Source organism: Petaurus breviceps, unplaced genomic scaffold, assembly GCF_028583685.1.
Source record: "Petaurus breviceps papuanus isolate PSGF00001 unplaced genomic scaffold, PetGlider_PUasm1.0 182, whole genome shotgun sequence".
NCBI classification, from domain to species: Eukaryota; Metazoa; Chordata; class Mammalia; order Diprotodontia; family Petauridae; genus Petaurus; species Petaurus breviceps.
In genome coordinates, this window is record NW_027185786.1 from 6,633,383 (window position 1) to 6,651,559 (window position 18,177).

Genomic DNA, 18,177 nt, shown 5'->3' on the forward strand with positions numbered 1-18,177 from the left:
TGTGTCTGACCAGACCTGACCTCTTAGTGACCACAGAGTGGCAGCCCTCGGCTCCCCGCTCTGCTCCCCTGGCAGAGCCTCCGTCAGCACAAGGCTCCCTGGCTGTCCCCTGTTCTGGTCTCCCCTAGGCCCGCCTGGCTCCCTCTAAGTCTTCTACAAGAAGACTGTCTTGGTGGTGCCTGGGCTGGCGAGGGCCTCCTGTGTGGCCCATCTCAATTCTAGAGTCACAGCTGTGCAGGTGTCATCTTCCCCATGAGGACCTTGAGCTCCTGGAAAACGGGGACTGCTTTTTTGCCTTTCTTTCTATTTCTGACACTCAGAACAGCACCTGACACACAGCACACGCTTAGAAAATGCTGGCTGACTTGACTGACAAATACCAGGTATTTTGACCCACTTCAGTTGTTTGACCAAAAATTTTTTCAGGGAATAAACAAGGGTATTCAATATACTTAATTTGTCAAGAGTATTTGGGTGTTTTTTTTGGTCTTTTTGGAAGGGGGGAGGGAGGGCAATTGAGGTTAAATGGCTTGCCCAAGGTCACAAAGCTAGTAAGTGTTAAGTGTTTGAGGAGGAAGCATATTTGTTGATAGTAAAAATATAAAGGTTTTTTGGGCCCTGTTTTCTATTTTGAGACATCAAAGCGACGTGTGTTTACAGTTTGTCCCAGGCTCTCTTCATGCAGATCCTATTTAATGCAATTCAGCTCTACAGATTGAATATTAAGATCAGGAATTGTTCCCACCTCAAAAAGTCCTTTTTTTTCCCCCTTATTTCAGTTAGTTATTAACTTTGCATAGGTTAGGAAAGACCGACTCATTTCTACAACAATTGATAATCATTAAATATCATATTTTGGCCAAAGTTTGAATTAATGAGACTGCTATGCCTCATTTTACAAAAAAGGCTCTCTTTCTATCTCAGCCGCTCCAGAGACCAGATAAGGCTGAGAATAGTAAATTTAACACAGGCATCCAGAAATCATAAATTCCAAACAGCTTCTGTCTCCCTCTCGGAGAACCCTTCTCCTTATGTCAACCAAAAGAGACCTACTTTATGGCCCTTAAGGATGAGACCCTCAACTCACAGCATTAACTTGACTAAAAGGACTTTTTCTTATCTTAAGATTTTCTAGGCACATACCATGTTATGGAATGTTAATGGTAAAGAAAACACAGATATTCTGGATCATAATTTCAACTGACACTTTGTCATCTCTCTTGTTTTCCTGTATTTATCATTTATCCAATTAAGAAAATTCCTCGGGGCAGCCAGGTGACGCAGTGGATAGACTGGGCCCTGGAGTCAGGAGAACCTGAGTTCAAATCCGGCCTCAGACACTTAACACAAACAAAAAAAAAAAACTAGCCGTGTGACCTTGGGCAAGTCACTTAACCCCAACTGCCCTACCTTTCCCCCTCCCCCTCCAAAAAAGAAAATGCCTCTCCTACAATGATTAAACCATTATGGGGACCATAACCTTGTGTGGCTCAGCTACTACAATGCACTTAAGCTCTCTCATCCTTTGTTCTTCAGTCAGGACTCTAGCCTTAAGGGAACAACAAGCAGATGTCATACTTTTATATTGCTGTTTGTTCCTCTCCTTTAGCCAAACCTCTGAAGCAGGCCCACACAACATGTCTGCTCCTTGCTTTTAAGTGGGGGCTCTTTTTTTCCTCCATTTAATAGTTTTTTTTTTCGACTACATGCAAAGACAATTTTTAACACTCCTTTTTCATAAAGTTCCGAGCTCCAGATTTTCTCCCTTCCTCCCTTCCCATCTTATTCCCTAAGACAGCGAGCAATTTGATACAGGTTATATATGTAAGAAAGGGAATCTTAATCTGGAGTGTGAAAAAAGTTTTAAACCTTTTTTATACCTTTACTTCAATATTATCATTTCCTCTGCAATCAAACAAATGTTATTTATGCATTTAAGAAGATTCTCTGACAGGGGGTCTGTCCACAAGCTTCACCAAAAAGCCCAAGAAGCCTATTTCCAAATGTTGTTTTTAAAGAGACCCTAAGCCTATTCTCACGTCAATTCAGAGCTCTGGTTTAAAGTTCCCACAAAGACGTGTTTAAGGTAAAAACTGGCTTGTTAGGCCACCTCTGCTAATTAAAAAAAGTCCTTTAACTAGTCATTCTGAAGCCTTAACTTGCGAAGAAAAAAAGAAACCAACATTCAAAATGAAGGTCATGGCAAAAAGTCTGACTTTTTTCTCTGCTGAAAACTTGATTCTATTTTTGTCTAGAAACACAAAAACGAGGGCTTTCTCTCTTCCAGGGCTACAGTGACAAGGATGCTTAGTCCAGCACTGAGGCTATCTGCAGAAAGTACCTTTGCCCCTTTAGGGTTTGTTACGATGCCTCATACTGTATTTGGCTCCCCCCCTCCCCCTCCCCGCCGTGACCCTATCTTAAAAGAAGGCCACTGCAGCTGCACACGTGCCATCAGAGAAACATTCTCTTTCCCCTCTTCCTGATGTCTGTCACTGAGGCTCAACACTTCCATTCTTCATTCCCAGTCACATTATACACCCAGCGTGTTGTTAAGTCTGGTCATTTCTACCTTTGCAGCTACCTCCTCTCCCCTCACATCACCCTGATACAGGCCTTCTATACACCTGGGCATTGGTCTCCCTCCCTCCCTTCTTTCTCTGAGCTGCACAGGTCCAGCCATATGACCCCACACCTATCCCCTAATCTGTAGTGGCTCCCTATGGCCTCCAAGATCAAATATGAAGTCCTCTGTTTGTTAGAGGAACTTGGCCCCTTCCTACTTTGCAAAGGCTCTTAGACTGTGTCCTCTACAAGGCAGCGACATCTGCCTTCCAGCTAGCCCCCAAACACAGCTCTCCCTCCTGATTCTCACTTTTTCAACAGCCTGGTGCCATGGTGCCAGGCTGGGAATGCTCTTCCTCCCCACCACTGCCTCTCGGCTTCCTTCAGGTTTCAGTAAAACCTCAGCTTCTACAAGGGCCCTTTTCCCACCTTTCTTAACGCCAGAGGCTGCCCCTGTAGGTTTCTCCCACTGATCAATCTCCACCTGGCTGGTGCACAGCTGTCTGCACGCTGACTTCCCTACTACAATGTGGGCTCTTTAAGGGCAGAGATGTTTTGCCTTTTACTTGATATCTCCAGGGCTTAACACAATGCCCAGCACAGAGTAAGTGTTTAATGAATGCTTGTGGAATGACTGACTCTCACAAAGCCTCAAGCCTCTTTCAACACAAGACCCAATTAGCAAGGCAGGAGCAATTTTCTTAGAAAGTGTTTCCTTCCCAGAGCTTACACAGAACAGGCAAGTGGAGGAAAAATGGCAAATTTACTGTTGGAGTTGGCACAGAGGGCCCGGAGGGTGAAGCCGCTGAGTGTTAGGTCCCTCAGCTGATTCCGTTCACAGTGCAGCTGCTGGAGGCTTCCCAGGGAACTCAGATCCAGGTCAGTCAACTGGTTATCCCGAAGATCCACGTGGGTAACATGCTTATTCCCTTCCAGGTTGTCAACAACTGTTCTCTTCAAATTGTTCAACCTAAACATTGGTCAACAAGTCACTGGAATTGAATTCTACTACAGAAACCAAAAGGTTAATAGCCTGAAAAAGTAAGATGTTCCTTTTCCTATGCCTAACATCCACAAATAGTATTTAAATGCCCAATTTACTATTATATCATATGAAGAACCATAAAAAAAAAAATGGTCCCTTTCCTCTAGTAATTTGTAATCTGAGACAACTCAGTCTTGGAAACACACATACAAGTTAAATAGAGAGCAAAATAGAGAGTAAGCTTATCCATGAAAACGGATTAAGTTAGGTTTTTGTTTTGTTTTTTGCATCCTAACTATTCAGAAATTTGAATTTAAAAATGTGGGGAAAAGAATATGTTCCATTCCAGAATGAGCAAGGTAAAAGTTGTGGTAGAATCAAAACAGTTGCTTTTTAAAAATTCTACTTCTGAGAACCTCTGCACATGGAATATTCAAAGAGAAGGTGTGAATGGACACAAAAACCATTTGTACATGGACAAAATTCAGACAAACTCCAGTGACAAAAACAGCAAATGATTTCTTGCTTTTTCTTACTCCTTAAAAAGAACATGCATACTAACTGATTTTTTTTAACAATAAGTCTGAGTCATCAAGAAAAGGTAAAAAACCATGTTACTTAAAAGTACTCCATTTAACAAGGCAGAGAAGTATGTGACATACATACCACAGAAATATTTCCACAAAAATCATTAAAACAGACACTAAAAGGCAGTTGATTTGTGAGTGTGCTTTAGAAAGTGACTACAATGTCCACATTCTTTGACCCAAAGATACTTTTGTTAAACATATACTCCAAGTAGGTCAAAGATAAGAAGAAGGAAAACACTCCTAAGCAATTCTTTGTTGTAGCCAAGAACTAGAAACAAAGAGGATGCCACTGACTGGCAAGCAGCTGAACAGACTGATATGTGAATGTAATGGCATATTAACGAACAGTAAAAAATGAATAGGAAGAATTCAGAAAAGTATGGGAAGACAGATGAACTGATAAAGAGTGAAGAGCCAACATACACAATGACTATAAAAATGGAAGTGCAAAGAATGACTGAGATGAAACGCTCCATCCTCATAAGGCTCTACACGCCCTTCTTTGCTGAGGTAGGGAACAACAGATGTGCAATGCTGAATGCATCATTTAAAAATCTGGGGCGGCCAGGTAGCACAGTGAGTAAGAGCACCGGCCCCAGAGTCGGGATGACCTGGGATAGAATCCAGGCTCAGACACTTAGCACCCACCCAGAAACACCTGGCCGTGTAACCTTGAGCAAGTTACTTAACCCCAATTGCTTTAAAAAAAAAAAAACTTTTAAAAATCCCATGCTTAACGGATAAGCTTAACTAATCTGGAAAATTCACTTTATTTTGAACACCACATTCCCCAGTGATGCCTGATTAATGAGACACTACTTTATCTTTAAAACAAAAATTAATTCCTCTTCTGAAACTTAATGTAGTAGTCTCAGAAGTAACAGAGCAAACCTAACATATAGTTCTTTCAGAGATCAATCTGAGAGGAAACACAGAAATAATATCCTTACCTGAAATCTACATGTTTGATATGCTTCATCCTGTTCAAAACCCCAAGATTCAGGACTTCTAGCTGGTTGCCTGCCATAGCCAGTTTCTCTAGCATAGTGAGCTTCATACATGCCTCAGGAATTTGGCTAAAATTGTTGAAGGAGAGTCCAAGAGTGGAAAGTTGTTGCAAATTTCCCAGTTCTTCAGGTAAACTAGCAAGGAAGTTGCCATCAAGACAGAGAGTCTGTAGACTGTGTGAAATGAATTTAATAGGGGAAAAAAATTCAGTTAGCAAAGAATTTCTCAAAATGAGCAGATCTGGAAGTAATGAGTTTTAACTCTAGGACTATGCTGAGAAGGAATAGTGAATTCCATCAAATCAACAATCTCCTCAATTTCTTTCTCTGCAGAGATCTAACAAATTAGCCAGCAGCAGAAGAGTCAAATTATGAATAGCTACAGCTGTCAGAGGGCAAAGTCAATATTATGAACAATGAGAATTTTCTTGCCTGAAACTGCTATTTGGTGTTGGACATTGGATGATAGCTCCTAGTACTAACATGATTTATTTTCTAACAAGATCCAGGAATTCATATTCATATAAATCACCAAAATAATACTATTTTCAAAGCACTCTACCGACTTGCATTTTTGTAACAAACATTTTATTGTTTTCATTCTAAATGCTATGTCATGTTTCCCAGAGCACAAGGCAAAAGGGAAGAATCCAAGGGTCCCACATCAGAGTCCAAAGGACCCTCAGAAGTGATTTGATCCAACTCCCTCCCTTTTCTGATGAGACCTCTCAATTCCAGGGGAGATGTGACTTGCCCAACATAAGGTACATGCAGCAGAGGCAGGAACTCTTAACTACCAAACCAGTGGTCCTTGCACAGTACTTCGGGGTCTGTGTAAGGTTGGATACTCACTTAAGAAGATTGCCAATCTGACCAGGCAACTCATGAAATCCATTACAGGAAAGGTTGAGTTCTGTTAGAGTGGAGATCTCACAAAGTAAAATGGGAAATAACCCAAGCTTGTTGTGGGACAAATTCAGGCCCTTCAGTTGAGAAAACCTGAAGAGGAAAAAACAGGAATCATATCATCAATTGACAACAGAAAGTAACTTTAAATTTCAGTACTAAAAAGGTTTGCTTCTTTCACCTTCTCCTCCTCCTGCTGCTGCTGCTACTAATCACAACAATAAAAACCAGCCTTTACACAGTTCATCAAGGTTTGTATAAACACTTTACATATAATATCTCATTTGATCCTTACTACAAACTTGGGGGGCAAGTGCTATTATCATCCCCATTTTACAGATGAGTTAACAGGCTAAATGAAGGGACTTGCCTAGTCACAGCTGGTCAGTATGTGAGGCAGAATATGAACTTGGGTCTTGCTGACTCCAAATCCCAACATTCTATCTACTCCACCACCTAGTTGCCTCCTTTCCCATCCCAAGAATGCCTGTAAAACAGAATTCCTTTTTATCCAACTTTATTATTCCATGAGCTTGTAATTTCCTCTTTTTGCTATTCCAGGGTGTCATGGTAATGGAAATCTAAGATCTTCCTTGGCCCCTTGATAGGCTTGGCTAGGCTAGGCTAGGCTAGGCTCTGAGAACCTTCCCTGATTTGAAAATATACTCTGCCCCTTAACAGGCTGAATGTGGTCACATGGAGCCCGTGGCAGGAGGCCTGTTTTTCAGGAATGCCCACACCTTGTTACTTTGTGATTGGGCAGTGGGTCAAGAGGGTTGTGACATTCTCTGAGCCAGGAGAAGGCTATATATACCCTGATTTGAGGTTTTGCTTTGGGGGCTCACTTTGGGAAGAGTTGTGATTCGGCCAGATGAGACTCTGGGTAGCTGTTGAGCCACCTGGATCTGAAAACCCAGATGTTGGTGCTTCCTTCTCTGGTAACTAACTAGGTATGGATGCAATGGTCAGACAGGTGGAAGCCCTGTCTGCTGAATTGTTTTATTTTCTGTTATAATTTCTGTTTGAATTCTCTGAAGTTCAGGGTGCTGACTTTTTCTCCTGAACTAGGTAAATGATATATGTTTGATTGATTTAAGTAAGATTGTTAACCCATTTTGAGTTGCTTTCCTTTAGAAAAGCAGATCAGGGAACCTGTGCTAACAGCCATCCTGGGTATGCTAGGGTGCTTGCTGCTACACAGGGGCAACGTACAATTGTTCTGTATCAAGAGGGCCTTCCACAAACACCTGGCATATGTCACCGGTCAAATCCTAGAAGCAAATGTTGGCCTAGAAGAATTTTGTTCAATTAATTACTGACTCAAATCAGCTGTCAACTGCCCAGACCTCGAAACCTGCTCGCTAAACTGGTATTTATATTGTCATTGTCATTCCACTTTTGTTTTTGATAATGCAAAACAGTCTGCTGTCTCCTACAGTGATAACATAAAAGCTCTTATTTCAATAGTTCTTTCAGTCAACAACTGATCATAAAAACAAAGCCAAAGGAGGAGGGCAAAAAGATTCTTAGTCCTATTTAACACAAACAATTTTAAGTTTAACACAGATAATTTTATATTGAAGCACCAGTTAAATTCACATCCAAAGGAATCCATTCTCTTAAGGCTTTCTAGGTGGACAGTGTGCTGGGCTGGCAGTCTGTAAGACCTCAGTTCAAATGCAACCTCAGACACTTACTAAGTGGATTACCATGAGCAAATCCCTTAATATCTGTCTACCTCAGTTCCCTCATCTGTAAAACGGGGAAAAGAATAACATCTACCTGCTAGGATTGTTATGAGGATAAAAAGGTAATCTGTACAGTGTTTTGTGAACCTTAAAGCACTGTATATATAAATGGTAGCTATATTATTATTGTTGTTGTTTGGTTTCAATGGGAGCAGTCTGGATGATTAAATATATAAGGTTCCCAGGTTCTTCTCTTGGTAATACTGATTTTCCTGTTCTGCTTCTAGGTCTGAACTCCTGGGAGCCTTACTTCAATTCTTTTATTATAGAATTCTACCCTCTTAAGCTCCTGTCCTCAGACTGATAACCCACCCACTCCCTTTGTTTGTTTTAACTTCAGAGTTCTTTAAAAAAAAAAAAAGGTTTCATTAACAGGTTAGCACTGAACATCAATACAACCCATCCTGCCTAGCCACGATTTAAATTAAGTGAAATGCATAAATTATCATTCCAGTTTTTCAGTTACTCCCACTGTGATCAAGAGCCAGATAATAAACATTTATTAAGCTCGTACTGTGTACTACATACCATCTGCTCATTTCCATTCACTTTTCCTTGAGAGTGACAATGTGTAACCCATTATTGATTCTTTTTTTCAACATCATGTGGTTTCATAAAGGTCCTTCTAATGTTTTACATTCTTCATACTTACTGGTCTTAATTGCATTACAGTATTATATATATGAATATATGACTTAACTATTCTTTTATTACTGAATGTGTATCTTGTTTTCACTATTTATGATTACACATAATGCCACAAAAATCTTTGAAGGGTTGGCATTTTGGTTTTTAACAACAGTGTTAAGGTATATTTTCACAAATGAAATTACTAGGACAAAAGGTATGACTGTTTTTGTAACTTTATGTAGTTCCATAATCCTCTCCAAAAAAGATTTCACAAATCTACAGTTCCATCAGCAATTAACGTACACAGCTGTCCTTGACAACACAAGCAGCAATGACATCCTACTTTTTAATTGTTTTTGATATGATAGATGAGGTAGTACCTCAAAGTTGTTTTAATTTGCATCTCCTTTGCTCGTCAGAGATGTTGAGCATTTTTCAAGTGATTGCTAATAATCTCTTTTAAATGTTAAAAATTAAAGTTAAAAATGCTCCTTTTGGGGGGGGGGGCTTTTTTGGAGAGGGGAAGGCAGGGTACTTGGCATTAAGTGACTTGCCCAAGGTCACATAGCTAGTAAGTGTCAATTATCTAAGGCCGCATTTGAACTCAGGTCCTCCTGATTCCAGGGCCGGTGCCACCTAGCTGCCCTAATAATCTGCTCTTTTGTAAACCATACATATACTTAGACCAAATGGTCTTAAACAGTTTCCACTGAGGACACAAAATTACCCACTGTGATTTTTTTTTAACAGTTCCTCATATTGTTAAGCATTTTTATTCCAAATTTAACAAATATCAAACAGATTAACAGATTAGACATCTAAATGTATATTGGATAACAGAAAAAGGCATATACATTAAACTGCTAGTCTTTTATTTACAGCTAGCTTTTAAAAAAGTATATATGTAATAAGAGCCACCTGTAGCTTTCAACGCTGCCCTGCCTGTCCTTTGTTCTTAAACCCTCCTTTCTTTTCATGCCTTGCCTTCCTTTGCCTCTCGCCTTCCTTTACCTCTCACCTCCCATACAGGCATGAGAATTTAAAAAAAAATTTTAAATTCTGTAACAATATAGACAAGCAACAAAATGCAACAAATTTTCATATTGACTGTGTCTGAAGATGACTGTCTCATTCTGAAGATCTTTATATTTCCAATGTCAGATTACCTGTTATACTTGTGATAAATATTTTCCCCAAGGTGTTTATTTTTATTAAATACATTTTTATCTTAATGTAATCAAACACATACCTTGTCCCTAATAATTTGTTTTGTTAAAAAAAAGCCCTATAATAAGTGTGATACTTTATTCCATTTACTTCTACCTTTTCAATAGCTGTGTTTCTGCTGTTAAAGATTCATCTAGATAAAATTCACTGGGACATAGTATGTGAATCTAAATCAGGCATCCCCTCAATAAAAGGATTTGTTCAGTGAAGTGTGGACTCAGTCAAAGGGCTGTATTTGAGAACCTAGAGGGCTACATGTGGTCTCGAGGCCGCAGGTTCCCCACCTCCGGTCTAATGATTTTCAGATCAGTCTAACCATTTTAGAAGTAAATTTGAGGGGCCACCAGGTGGTTCATCGAGTAAGAGCACCAGTTCCAGTGTCGGGATGACCTGGGGATCAAATCCGGGCTCAGATGCTTAGCACCACACCCAGAAATAACTGGCCGTGTAACCTTGAGCAAGTTACTTAACCCCGATTGCTTTTAAAAAAAAAAAGAAGTAAATTTGTCAAATAATCCTTTTCTCAGCTTTTACTTGCCATAAATTTATCAAACCAGAATCATTTGCACTGTTTAGTATAGCTATTCTGTTCTGTTGAGCTATTTCTCTATTTTTTCCCACAGTTCCTCATAATTTAAAGCAAATTTAAAAAGCTGTTGTAATAAAAAATCTGGAATTCTAAGACCACCATCAGTTTTTTTCTCCCCTTCTCAGTGTGCCTCTTGATTTTCTTTCCTGCTGGCTCTGCCATATAAACTTCACCACAATCTTGTTCATTTCTATAAGGAAGCCCCCTGCTTTTGTGCTTGATATTACATTACGTCCACATACTTCAGGGAGCATTACTATTTTTTCTATATTAATCTGATCTACCCACCCATGTATGCTCAATGTCCTTCCAGTTATTTAGGTCTTCTCTTTAACTCAATAGTTTACAGTAGTGCTCACAAGGGTCCTCAGACTTTCTAGGTAGGTTAATTCCCAAATATTTTTAGTTCTGCTCACTCTAAAGTTTTTTGAATGGTTTCTTGGCTATTACTACTAAATGAGACTACAGGCGATACCCGTGAGTTCATTGTGTATCCTACAATTGATGGGCTTGCTTATTGGGTCTATCAGTTTTTGTGAAGTAGTTGGATTTTTGAGATACACATCTATAGGCAATGTTATGCTGAACTTAATTGCCAATGTTAAAATTTAAAATAATTTTCCTTTCTTCTTGTGATCACTAGAATTTCTGATACATGTCAAACAAAAGCAGTGACAACAGTCATACAATAGTCACACTCACTTTATAGCTGTTTTTAGGGGAATGATTCTAATGCCTCTCCACTGCATAAGAAGGTGGCTCATGGCCTAAAGTAGATACTTTTTGTTGTGGTGAAAAAAAAATCTTTCTATACTTATTCTTGGTTTTAATCATGAAAAGTAGATTGGATTTTTATCAAGAAGTTTTTTCTGCATCTATTATTATAATCACTTGGCTATGAGTTTTTTTGGCTTTGTTTTCTATTATTATGATGTTGATAATCTGATGATGACAGGGAAAAATGCTTATTAATTGAAAATATTTTATTTAAAAAAGAATTTAAAAAACAATTGACTATTTAAATGTTTGACCATTTAAAAAAAAGTTTGACTATTTAAAAGATTATCACATATCAAAATCTGTGAGTTGCAACCAAACCCATTTTCAGAAGCAAATTCATAGCCCACATTTTCTTAATGTTTTACTATTCTACTGCCTATTTTACTTGGTATTTTGCACAGATATTCATAGGAACATTTGTTACTGATTTTTTTGATGTTATCATTGCCAGTATGAAAAATGCCATATTTGCCTCATAAAAAATATTACTGGATAACATTCTACATTTCTCTATGCTAATGAATAGTCTACATAGCATAGGTTTTGTTTATTGGAATTGAAAGAGTTCTGTTGTGAATATATCTGGTTTGGTGGTTTTGTTTCCAGGCAATTATTTGATGACTTGTAATTTTCTCCTAAAATCAGTCTATAAGTATGTTTTCTGTTGTTCAGTCATTTTAGCGGTGTCCAATTCTTCATGACCCCACAATTGGGGTTTTCTTGGCAAAGGCACTGGAGGGGTTTGCCATCTCCTTCTCTAGCTCATTCTGCAGATGAAGAAACTGAGACAAAAAGGGTTAAATGACTTGTCCAGGGTCATGCAAGCTAGTAAGTGGCTGAGGATGGATTTGAAGTTAGGAAGACGAGTCTTCCTGATTCCAGGTCTGGCACTCTGTCCACTGTTTCATCTAGCTGCTGCAAATTTAGGGAATTTAAATTTTTGGAGATAATAATGTACTCCCTTTACATTCTCTAATTTATTACAACAAAGCTATAACTGGGTATATTTCCTAATGATATTCTTAACTTTGTGTTTCTTGGGATTTTGTTTTCACTTTAAATTTTGCTGAATTATGTTTTTCCCTTTTGCTGACTAAATTTGCTAATGGCTTGTCAATTTATTAGCATTAAAAAAACCCAGCTAGTGCCATATCAATCAATTTACAAAAAAACTACTTTATAGAGCTAGAAAAAATAGTAACAAAATTCATTTGGAAGAACGGTTCAGAATATCAAAGGAATTAATGAAAAGAAATGCTAGGGAAGGTAGACTAGCTATACCTGATTTTAATCTGTATTATAAAGCAGCAGTCATCAAAACTACTTGGTACTGGCTGAGGAATAGAGTAGTGGATCAATGGAACAGATTACTATTACTATCAATGACTATAGTAATCTATTATTTGATAAACCCAAAGATCCCAGTTTTGGGGATAAGAACTCACTATTTAACAAAAACTGCTGGGAAAACTGGAATATAGTATGGCAGAAACTGGGCATAGACCATTATCTAACACTATATACCAAAATCAAGTCTAAATGGGTACATAATCTAGGTATAAAGTAATGATAATGTAAACAATCTGGGAAAGCAAGGAATAGACCCATCAGATTTCTGGAGAGGGAAAGACTTTGTTTTAAAGCAATAAAATGGTTTTATCTGTACAATATGTAATTTTGGGACACAATCCTAATTAAAAAAAAACTTTTTGTATATATTGAATCAAAGTTGAACCAACTTTTGACATTTTTCCTTTGTTGCTTTCAGAAAGTCTGATTTTAGACCAAACAATATTTCTTTAAAATGTGATTTTTCTTTTCTTTTTTTTGAGAATTTTACTGTAGTATGAGTCCCTCAGACTACAGAAGTTCTTCATGAAGTAGCAGACTGGAGTAGTAAGTGTGTCCCAAGTGTGCATCAATAAATTTTTACTTAAATAAATTTTTTTTCATCTGTCTGCAGTTTTACAATTGTGTGCCTTGGTAGATCAAATTTCAGATGTGGCTTTGCCATTGTACATTTTCTTTAGAGTGTTATGGACGAAATACTTTAGGTATTCTAAAGATCCTAGAGACAAAGCACCTAGCCTGGGTTGGTGTAATGGGAATGCAAATTTGGAAGATCTTCCCTGCCCCTAGGCTAAAATGCACCTGAAGACTGGGGAGGGAGGCTTGTTTTTCAGTAGATACTTTTTGATTGGCCAGTGGGTCAATAAGGTTGTTACATTCTCTGAGCCAGGAGAAGGATATAAGCCCTGATATGTAGCTTTGTTTTGGGACTCACTTTGAGAAGTGTTCTGTGATTTGATCTGAATTCTGGGAAGCCGTTGTTGAGAGTCCCCCGGCTTTGAAAAACCCAGATGCTGATTTGTTATGGATATGTAATGGTTGGACAGTTTGGAAATCTGTCTACTTGATCTGTTTCTGTCTTGATAATTCTGCCTGTATACTTTGAGGTTCGGGGTGCTGACCTTTTTCCCCTGAACGAGGTAAACGATATATGTCTGACTGATTAAAGTAAGCTTGTTAACCCATTTTGAGTTGCTTTCCTTTAACAAAGCATATCCAAGAACCTGTGTGAGCAGCCACCCTGGGGACGCCGGGGTGCTTGCTGCTACAGTTGGGAAGAACAGAGCTCAAATCTGGCCTCGTTCACTTACTAGCTGTGTGACCCTGGGCAATTCACTTAACCTGTCTGCCTCAGTTTCCTCAATCGTAAAATAGAGGTAATAAAGATACCTATACCCTATTGAGAGGATCAAATGGGATCATATTTGTAAAGTCCTTAGCACAGTGTCAGACACATAGTAAGGACTATATAGATGTTAGCTCATATTAAAATTAGTTATTATTATTCTGACAGTGCCTAAAAGATTAACAGACATCTCAGAAGATACTAAAATGTTTGTATCTCTTGCTTTTGTTTTCCAAATCTGAACTTTGTTCTGTGTAACATTTAGATGCTTTTTCAGTTTGGTCGGTTTCCTGGGTAGGTTCTTAAATTTTATTTTTATTCTGTCTTTGCTTGATTAATTGTTTGTGTCCAAAGAGATTTTAGAACTTGCATATTACAGTATAGGTTTCTGACTTGTTGTTTCATCTCTTTATGATTTTTAATGCTTTGATTTATTTCCTTTAACATGTCCACTATATAGTTTAATTTTCCCATCCATTTCCACATTTCCATTTCATCCCTTAATGTGGAAAATGTTACTGTAGCACAGGTCCCTTTGACTGCAGAAGTTCTTCTTGGTGTGGCAGATTGGAGTAGTAAGTGTGCCCCAGGAGTGCAGCAAGAAGGAAATGTTGGTAGACTAGCATGGCCAGGGGACAGGTTGTAGGCTTAAGTGGGCAGAACTCTCCAGCTTCTGGAACAGGAGGGCGTTAGCAGCTGCATAGGAGCTACCTGGGGTGTTGGGCCACAGGAAGGGTTAGGCCCAAGCCCTTAGCACCTGATTTTTCCAGTGCCACACTGAACTGGAGGGAAACTCTGGTTTTTGTCCCAATGCAGGTGGTATGGACCTAGACATGCAGTTCTAAGAGTCTTGGAAACTGTCAATCTCCACCTGTTGACTAATTTGGGGGGGCTAACAGGTGAGAATCCCTGTCATCCTTGGCTGGTAAGGTCAAATTGCCTAGAAGTCCTTGATTTTGGTCAGTATAAAAATGATCACAGTTGAGGACACTTTCCCTTGTTCTGTCCTGGCCATTCTGGGATACTGGTAGGAAGTTCCCCTGAGAGGTGTTTTTTCCCTTGCTCATTGAAGAGGGTCTGAATTCTGTGATCTTTATCCCAGAACAAGTCCCTACTCTACCGACCCTGTAACTGCTATTGAGAAGGATGGGCCAGAGAACATGCCCTTAACACACAGAGGTACCTGCTCTTACTTTTATATGACTATTCCTAAATAACCATATTACTTAAGTAAAAGACACATAACTTAAATAGCTTTTGTTGGAACATAACCAAATTAAGTATTAATTATTAAAGCTTTTTGGAACAAATCTGAATCTGGTTCCTTATAAACTGCTAAGTCTCCTCCAATAAAGGTAGTTTTTCTATTTGCCTGTTTTGAGAAACAGGATCAGTAAGTGAACCATGACAGAGTTCACTATTTCAAAACAGGAGCTGGCAATTCCTAGGTTTCTTTACCTGGTTTATGTAGATGCTTTCAGGACTTGAAATTTGAAGAGAAATAGGCTGGTGCCTAGTAGAAAAGTAGGAAGAACTGGAAATATACATAGACCACAGAGATCATAATGTTTAAAATGGGGAGGGGAGAGAGGGAATTAACTGCTGGGGAAAGAAAAGAGTACAGGCAAAACATATCTAAGAAGTGAAACAGTGAAATCTTAAGGGAAAAAAAAATGTGCCAAAAGCAATTTATTCCAGAAAAAAATGTTCGAAATAGTTTATCTTAGTAATACACACTGCAAATCTATCTTTCCCATCACTGATGACGAGATCTCACCCAACAGGTAGTCAGAGAGTAACAAATGATCTCTTAAGAACACTGTGTCTTACACATAGCAGGCACTTAAGAACTGTTTATTAAATTGAACTGAAAGTGGTAGATACATTTCTAGAAATCCTATTGCCTTGGGGATAGCATTACTGAAATAAAGGGGACATTGTGTGCAGTGTAAAAAATGTAAAATGGAGGCAAATTATATGAGTAAATATGGTAACTGTCATGTTCACTTTCCGGCACAGACCATTAGGATATAAGTAGTTTTTCAATTTTAATCCAATAATCCAAGACTCAACCACATAAAGGAAAATAGTTTTCCACACACCTGTAGAGACAATCAAGGCCTCCTGGCCTTTCTAACTGCATAAAGTTATGTCGCAAGTTGAGGTAGGTGATGTCTTGACTATAGAAGAGATGCTCGGGGACCTCCTCAAGGCTATAACATGAGAGATCAACGGTACTTATTCTCTGCGACACCACCTGGATAAGCCAAAGAAAGAAAGCTGCAACTGAGCAAGTATGTGAATACATTTATGAAATAGCTGAGGACGAAGCAAACAGAAAGAGCGGCACTGACTGCAAGGATGTGCAATAATAAGCAGGCAAAGCCAATGGGCTGCTCTGAGAAATGTCAGCTAATTCTCCTCTCTTCCCCACCTCCTCCCTCCCCTCCCCAATCAAGCTGAGGTATAAATCATCCAAAGAAACAAAGAGCTGCCCAATATCTATGAACTCAGTGCTATAAATTAAGTCACCAAGGGGGAAAGCCAGCACTTCAGGCCAGAAGGCAAACTTCAGATCATCCAGTTTGTATGAATATAAAGTCGCTTTTAGTATACGCCAAAGCGTGGGATAACTACTCATGACAACAGCTAGCCTTAGAGAGATGAGAAGTCAAACCAGTACAGTATTTAAACTATAGAAATTCAAGGGTTAAAGGTGAAATCGATAATGTAATGTGTACTAGAGAAACAAGTGAAGGAAAATTGAGGAAATATCATGAGGAAGTCATTTATGTTCTGATTACATATCTCCACACTCAATAATTAAAAGTTTTATTGCTTCTGTAGTGCTTAGATTCAAGGTTAACTGTTTTTACTTTTTAAATGAGTATGCAAAGCTAGCATACAACTGGGCAGAAAGAGGTTGGGCTAACAGGGAAGTCTAGATAAACTTTTGAAGTTGTTGGTCTTTATGGATTTAATGCAGTAAACATGCTAAGAGGCCAGATGGGTGCCCATAGCAAGCCAAAAAGAAGACCTCAATATTACCTAGGATGACAATATCACTGTTCACTGCCGCATCACTAAGGATAAAAACAGAGCTCAACAATGCCATGAAAGGTACAGAGCAAAGATACTAAGAAAGAGGGAAGTGGGTTCTAGGCCTAGCTCCAGTAGTTATCAAACTACATGTTCTGGGGCAAGTGACTTTATGTTCACTTCCTTATCTGTCAAAACAAGAGATAGCCACTGCTTTACTTACCCTCAAAGGGGTGGATAAGAATAAAATTACTTAATTTATATGAAAATCTTTTTTAAAGTACAGCTATATATACAGCTATAAATCTATGTATCCATGTATGTGTAAACATCTATGTTGGGATTATATTCAAAACATATTTAATCTTAATAGCTGAGTATTTGAGGGCAGACTCTCCCTAGAAATGCATTCTCACTCATTATTTATCATCTATGGAGACAGCCCAAGAAGGAGAGCTGAGAGCGAGAACAGTCTGGGGGAGTACGTGCGGCCCCCGCACCTTGGAGGCCTGCCGATGCCACCTCTGGCACTCAGCCAAGGACTCAAAGCAGACGTGGTATGTCTGAGCCTGTGCTCCTGCAGAGCTGAAGGCGAGGCTGTGCTGCCGCCGTTTCAATTCTTCTACCTGAAACGAGAAGACAGAGGGATCACAGGGACAGCCAGGCTCCACAATGACGCAAGCTAGGCACCAAGAAGGGGAAACACAAGATATAAAGATATAAAACATAAAGAAGGGTCATCATGTTAAGTGAGTTCCTTGAACCCATAGGTAATAATAACTTCATACCACTCAGTTATAACACAAACCCAGAATGTAATTACTTTTGGGGAATGGAAAACAACTTCACTTAAGAATATGTGCAAAACAAGAATTAATAAAGGCAGAACTTTGATATTCACAGTCTTAGAATGCTCAAGGTGGGCTTATAAATATAATAACCAAAATTATATTGTTAGATTTACAACATTTCCACAATATAAAATACAAGCAAGTACAGGTCAGCCTTGACCTAAAAGAATGAAGAGTAATTCTCATCTGTCAGTCTCACCTTTCCCCCAACAAGGGGCAAAATGTGCATCTTTCCAGTCTGGCAGTCTTTCACTGAAGACACAATAAGGCAAGTCCCACAGAGAACAACTAAGCGTTCAGCCCACTTATGAAGCTGCGTCTTTCCTTTGCGTACATTATAGATGCCAGATAACAAAATTCGGTCTAGATGGTCCATCTGGCATGGTTTTTCTGAAATAAAGAGTATATTACTACTTACTAAATAATGACAGTCTTATCAAATATATGTCAACAAATTAAATCAATAAGTATTCACTACATGCCAGGGACAGTGCTAAATGCTGGGAATACAAAGATGGATAACCAAAAAGAACGACAATCCCTGAGCTCAAGAAGTTTACATGTT

General features: G+C 38.9%; 1 protein-coding gene across 1 annotated transcript in view; it reads right to left on the reverse strand.

Moving 5' to 3' along the window:
- The window catches only part of PHLPP2 (PH domain and leucine rich repeat protein phosphatase 2), a 112,244-nt gene that overhangs the window by 31,100 nt on the left and 62,967 nt on the right, over positions 1-18,177 (reverse strand). The window contains exons 4-9 of the mRNA XM_069087702.1: positions 17,812-18,002; positions 17,262-17,387; positions 15,825-15,979; positions 6,000-6,146; positions 5,091-5,321; positions 3,333-3,535 (exon numbers count right to left, since the gene is read on the reverse strand). Coding sequence (XP_068943803.1) covers positions 3,333-3,535; positions 5,091-5,321; positions 6,000-6,146; positions 15,825-15,979; positions 17,262-17,387; positions 17,812-18,002 — 1,053 coding nt within the window. The remainder of the gene's footprint in view (positions 1-3,332; positions 3,536-5,090; positions 5,322-5,999; positions 6,147-15,824; positions 15,980-17,261; positions 17,388-17,811; positions 18,003-18,177) is intronic.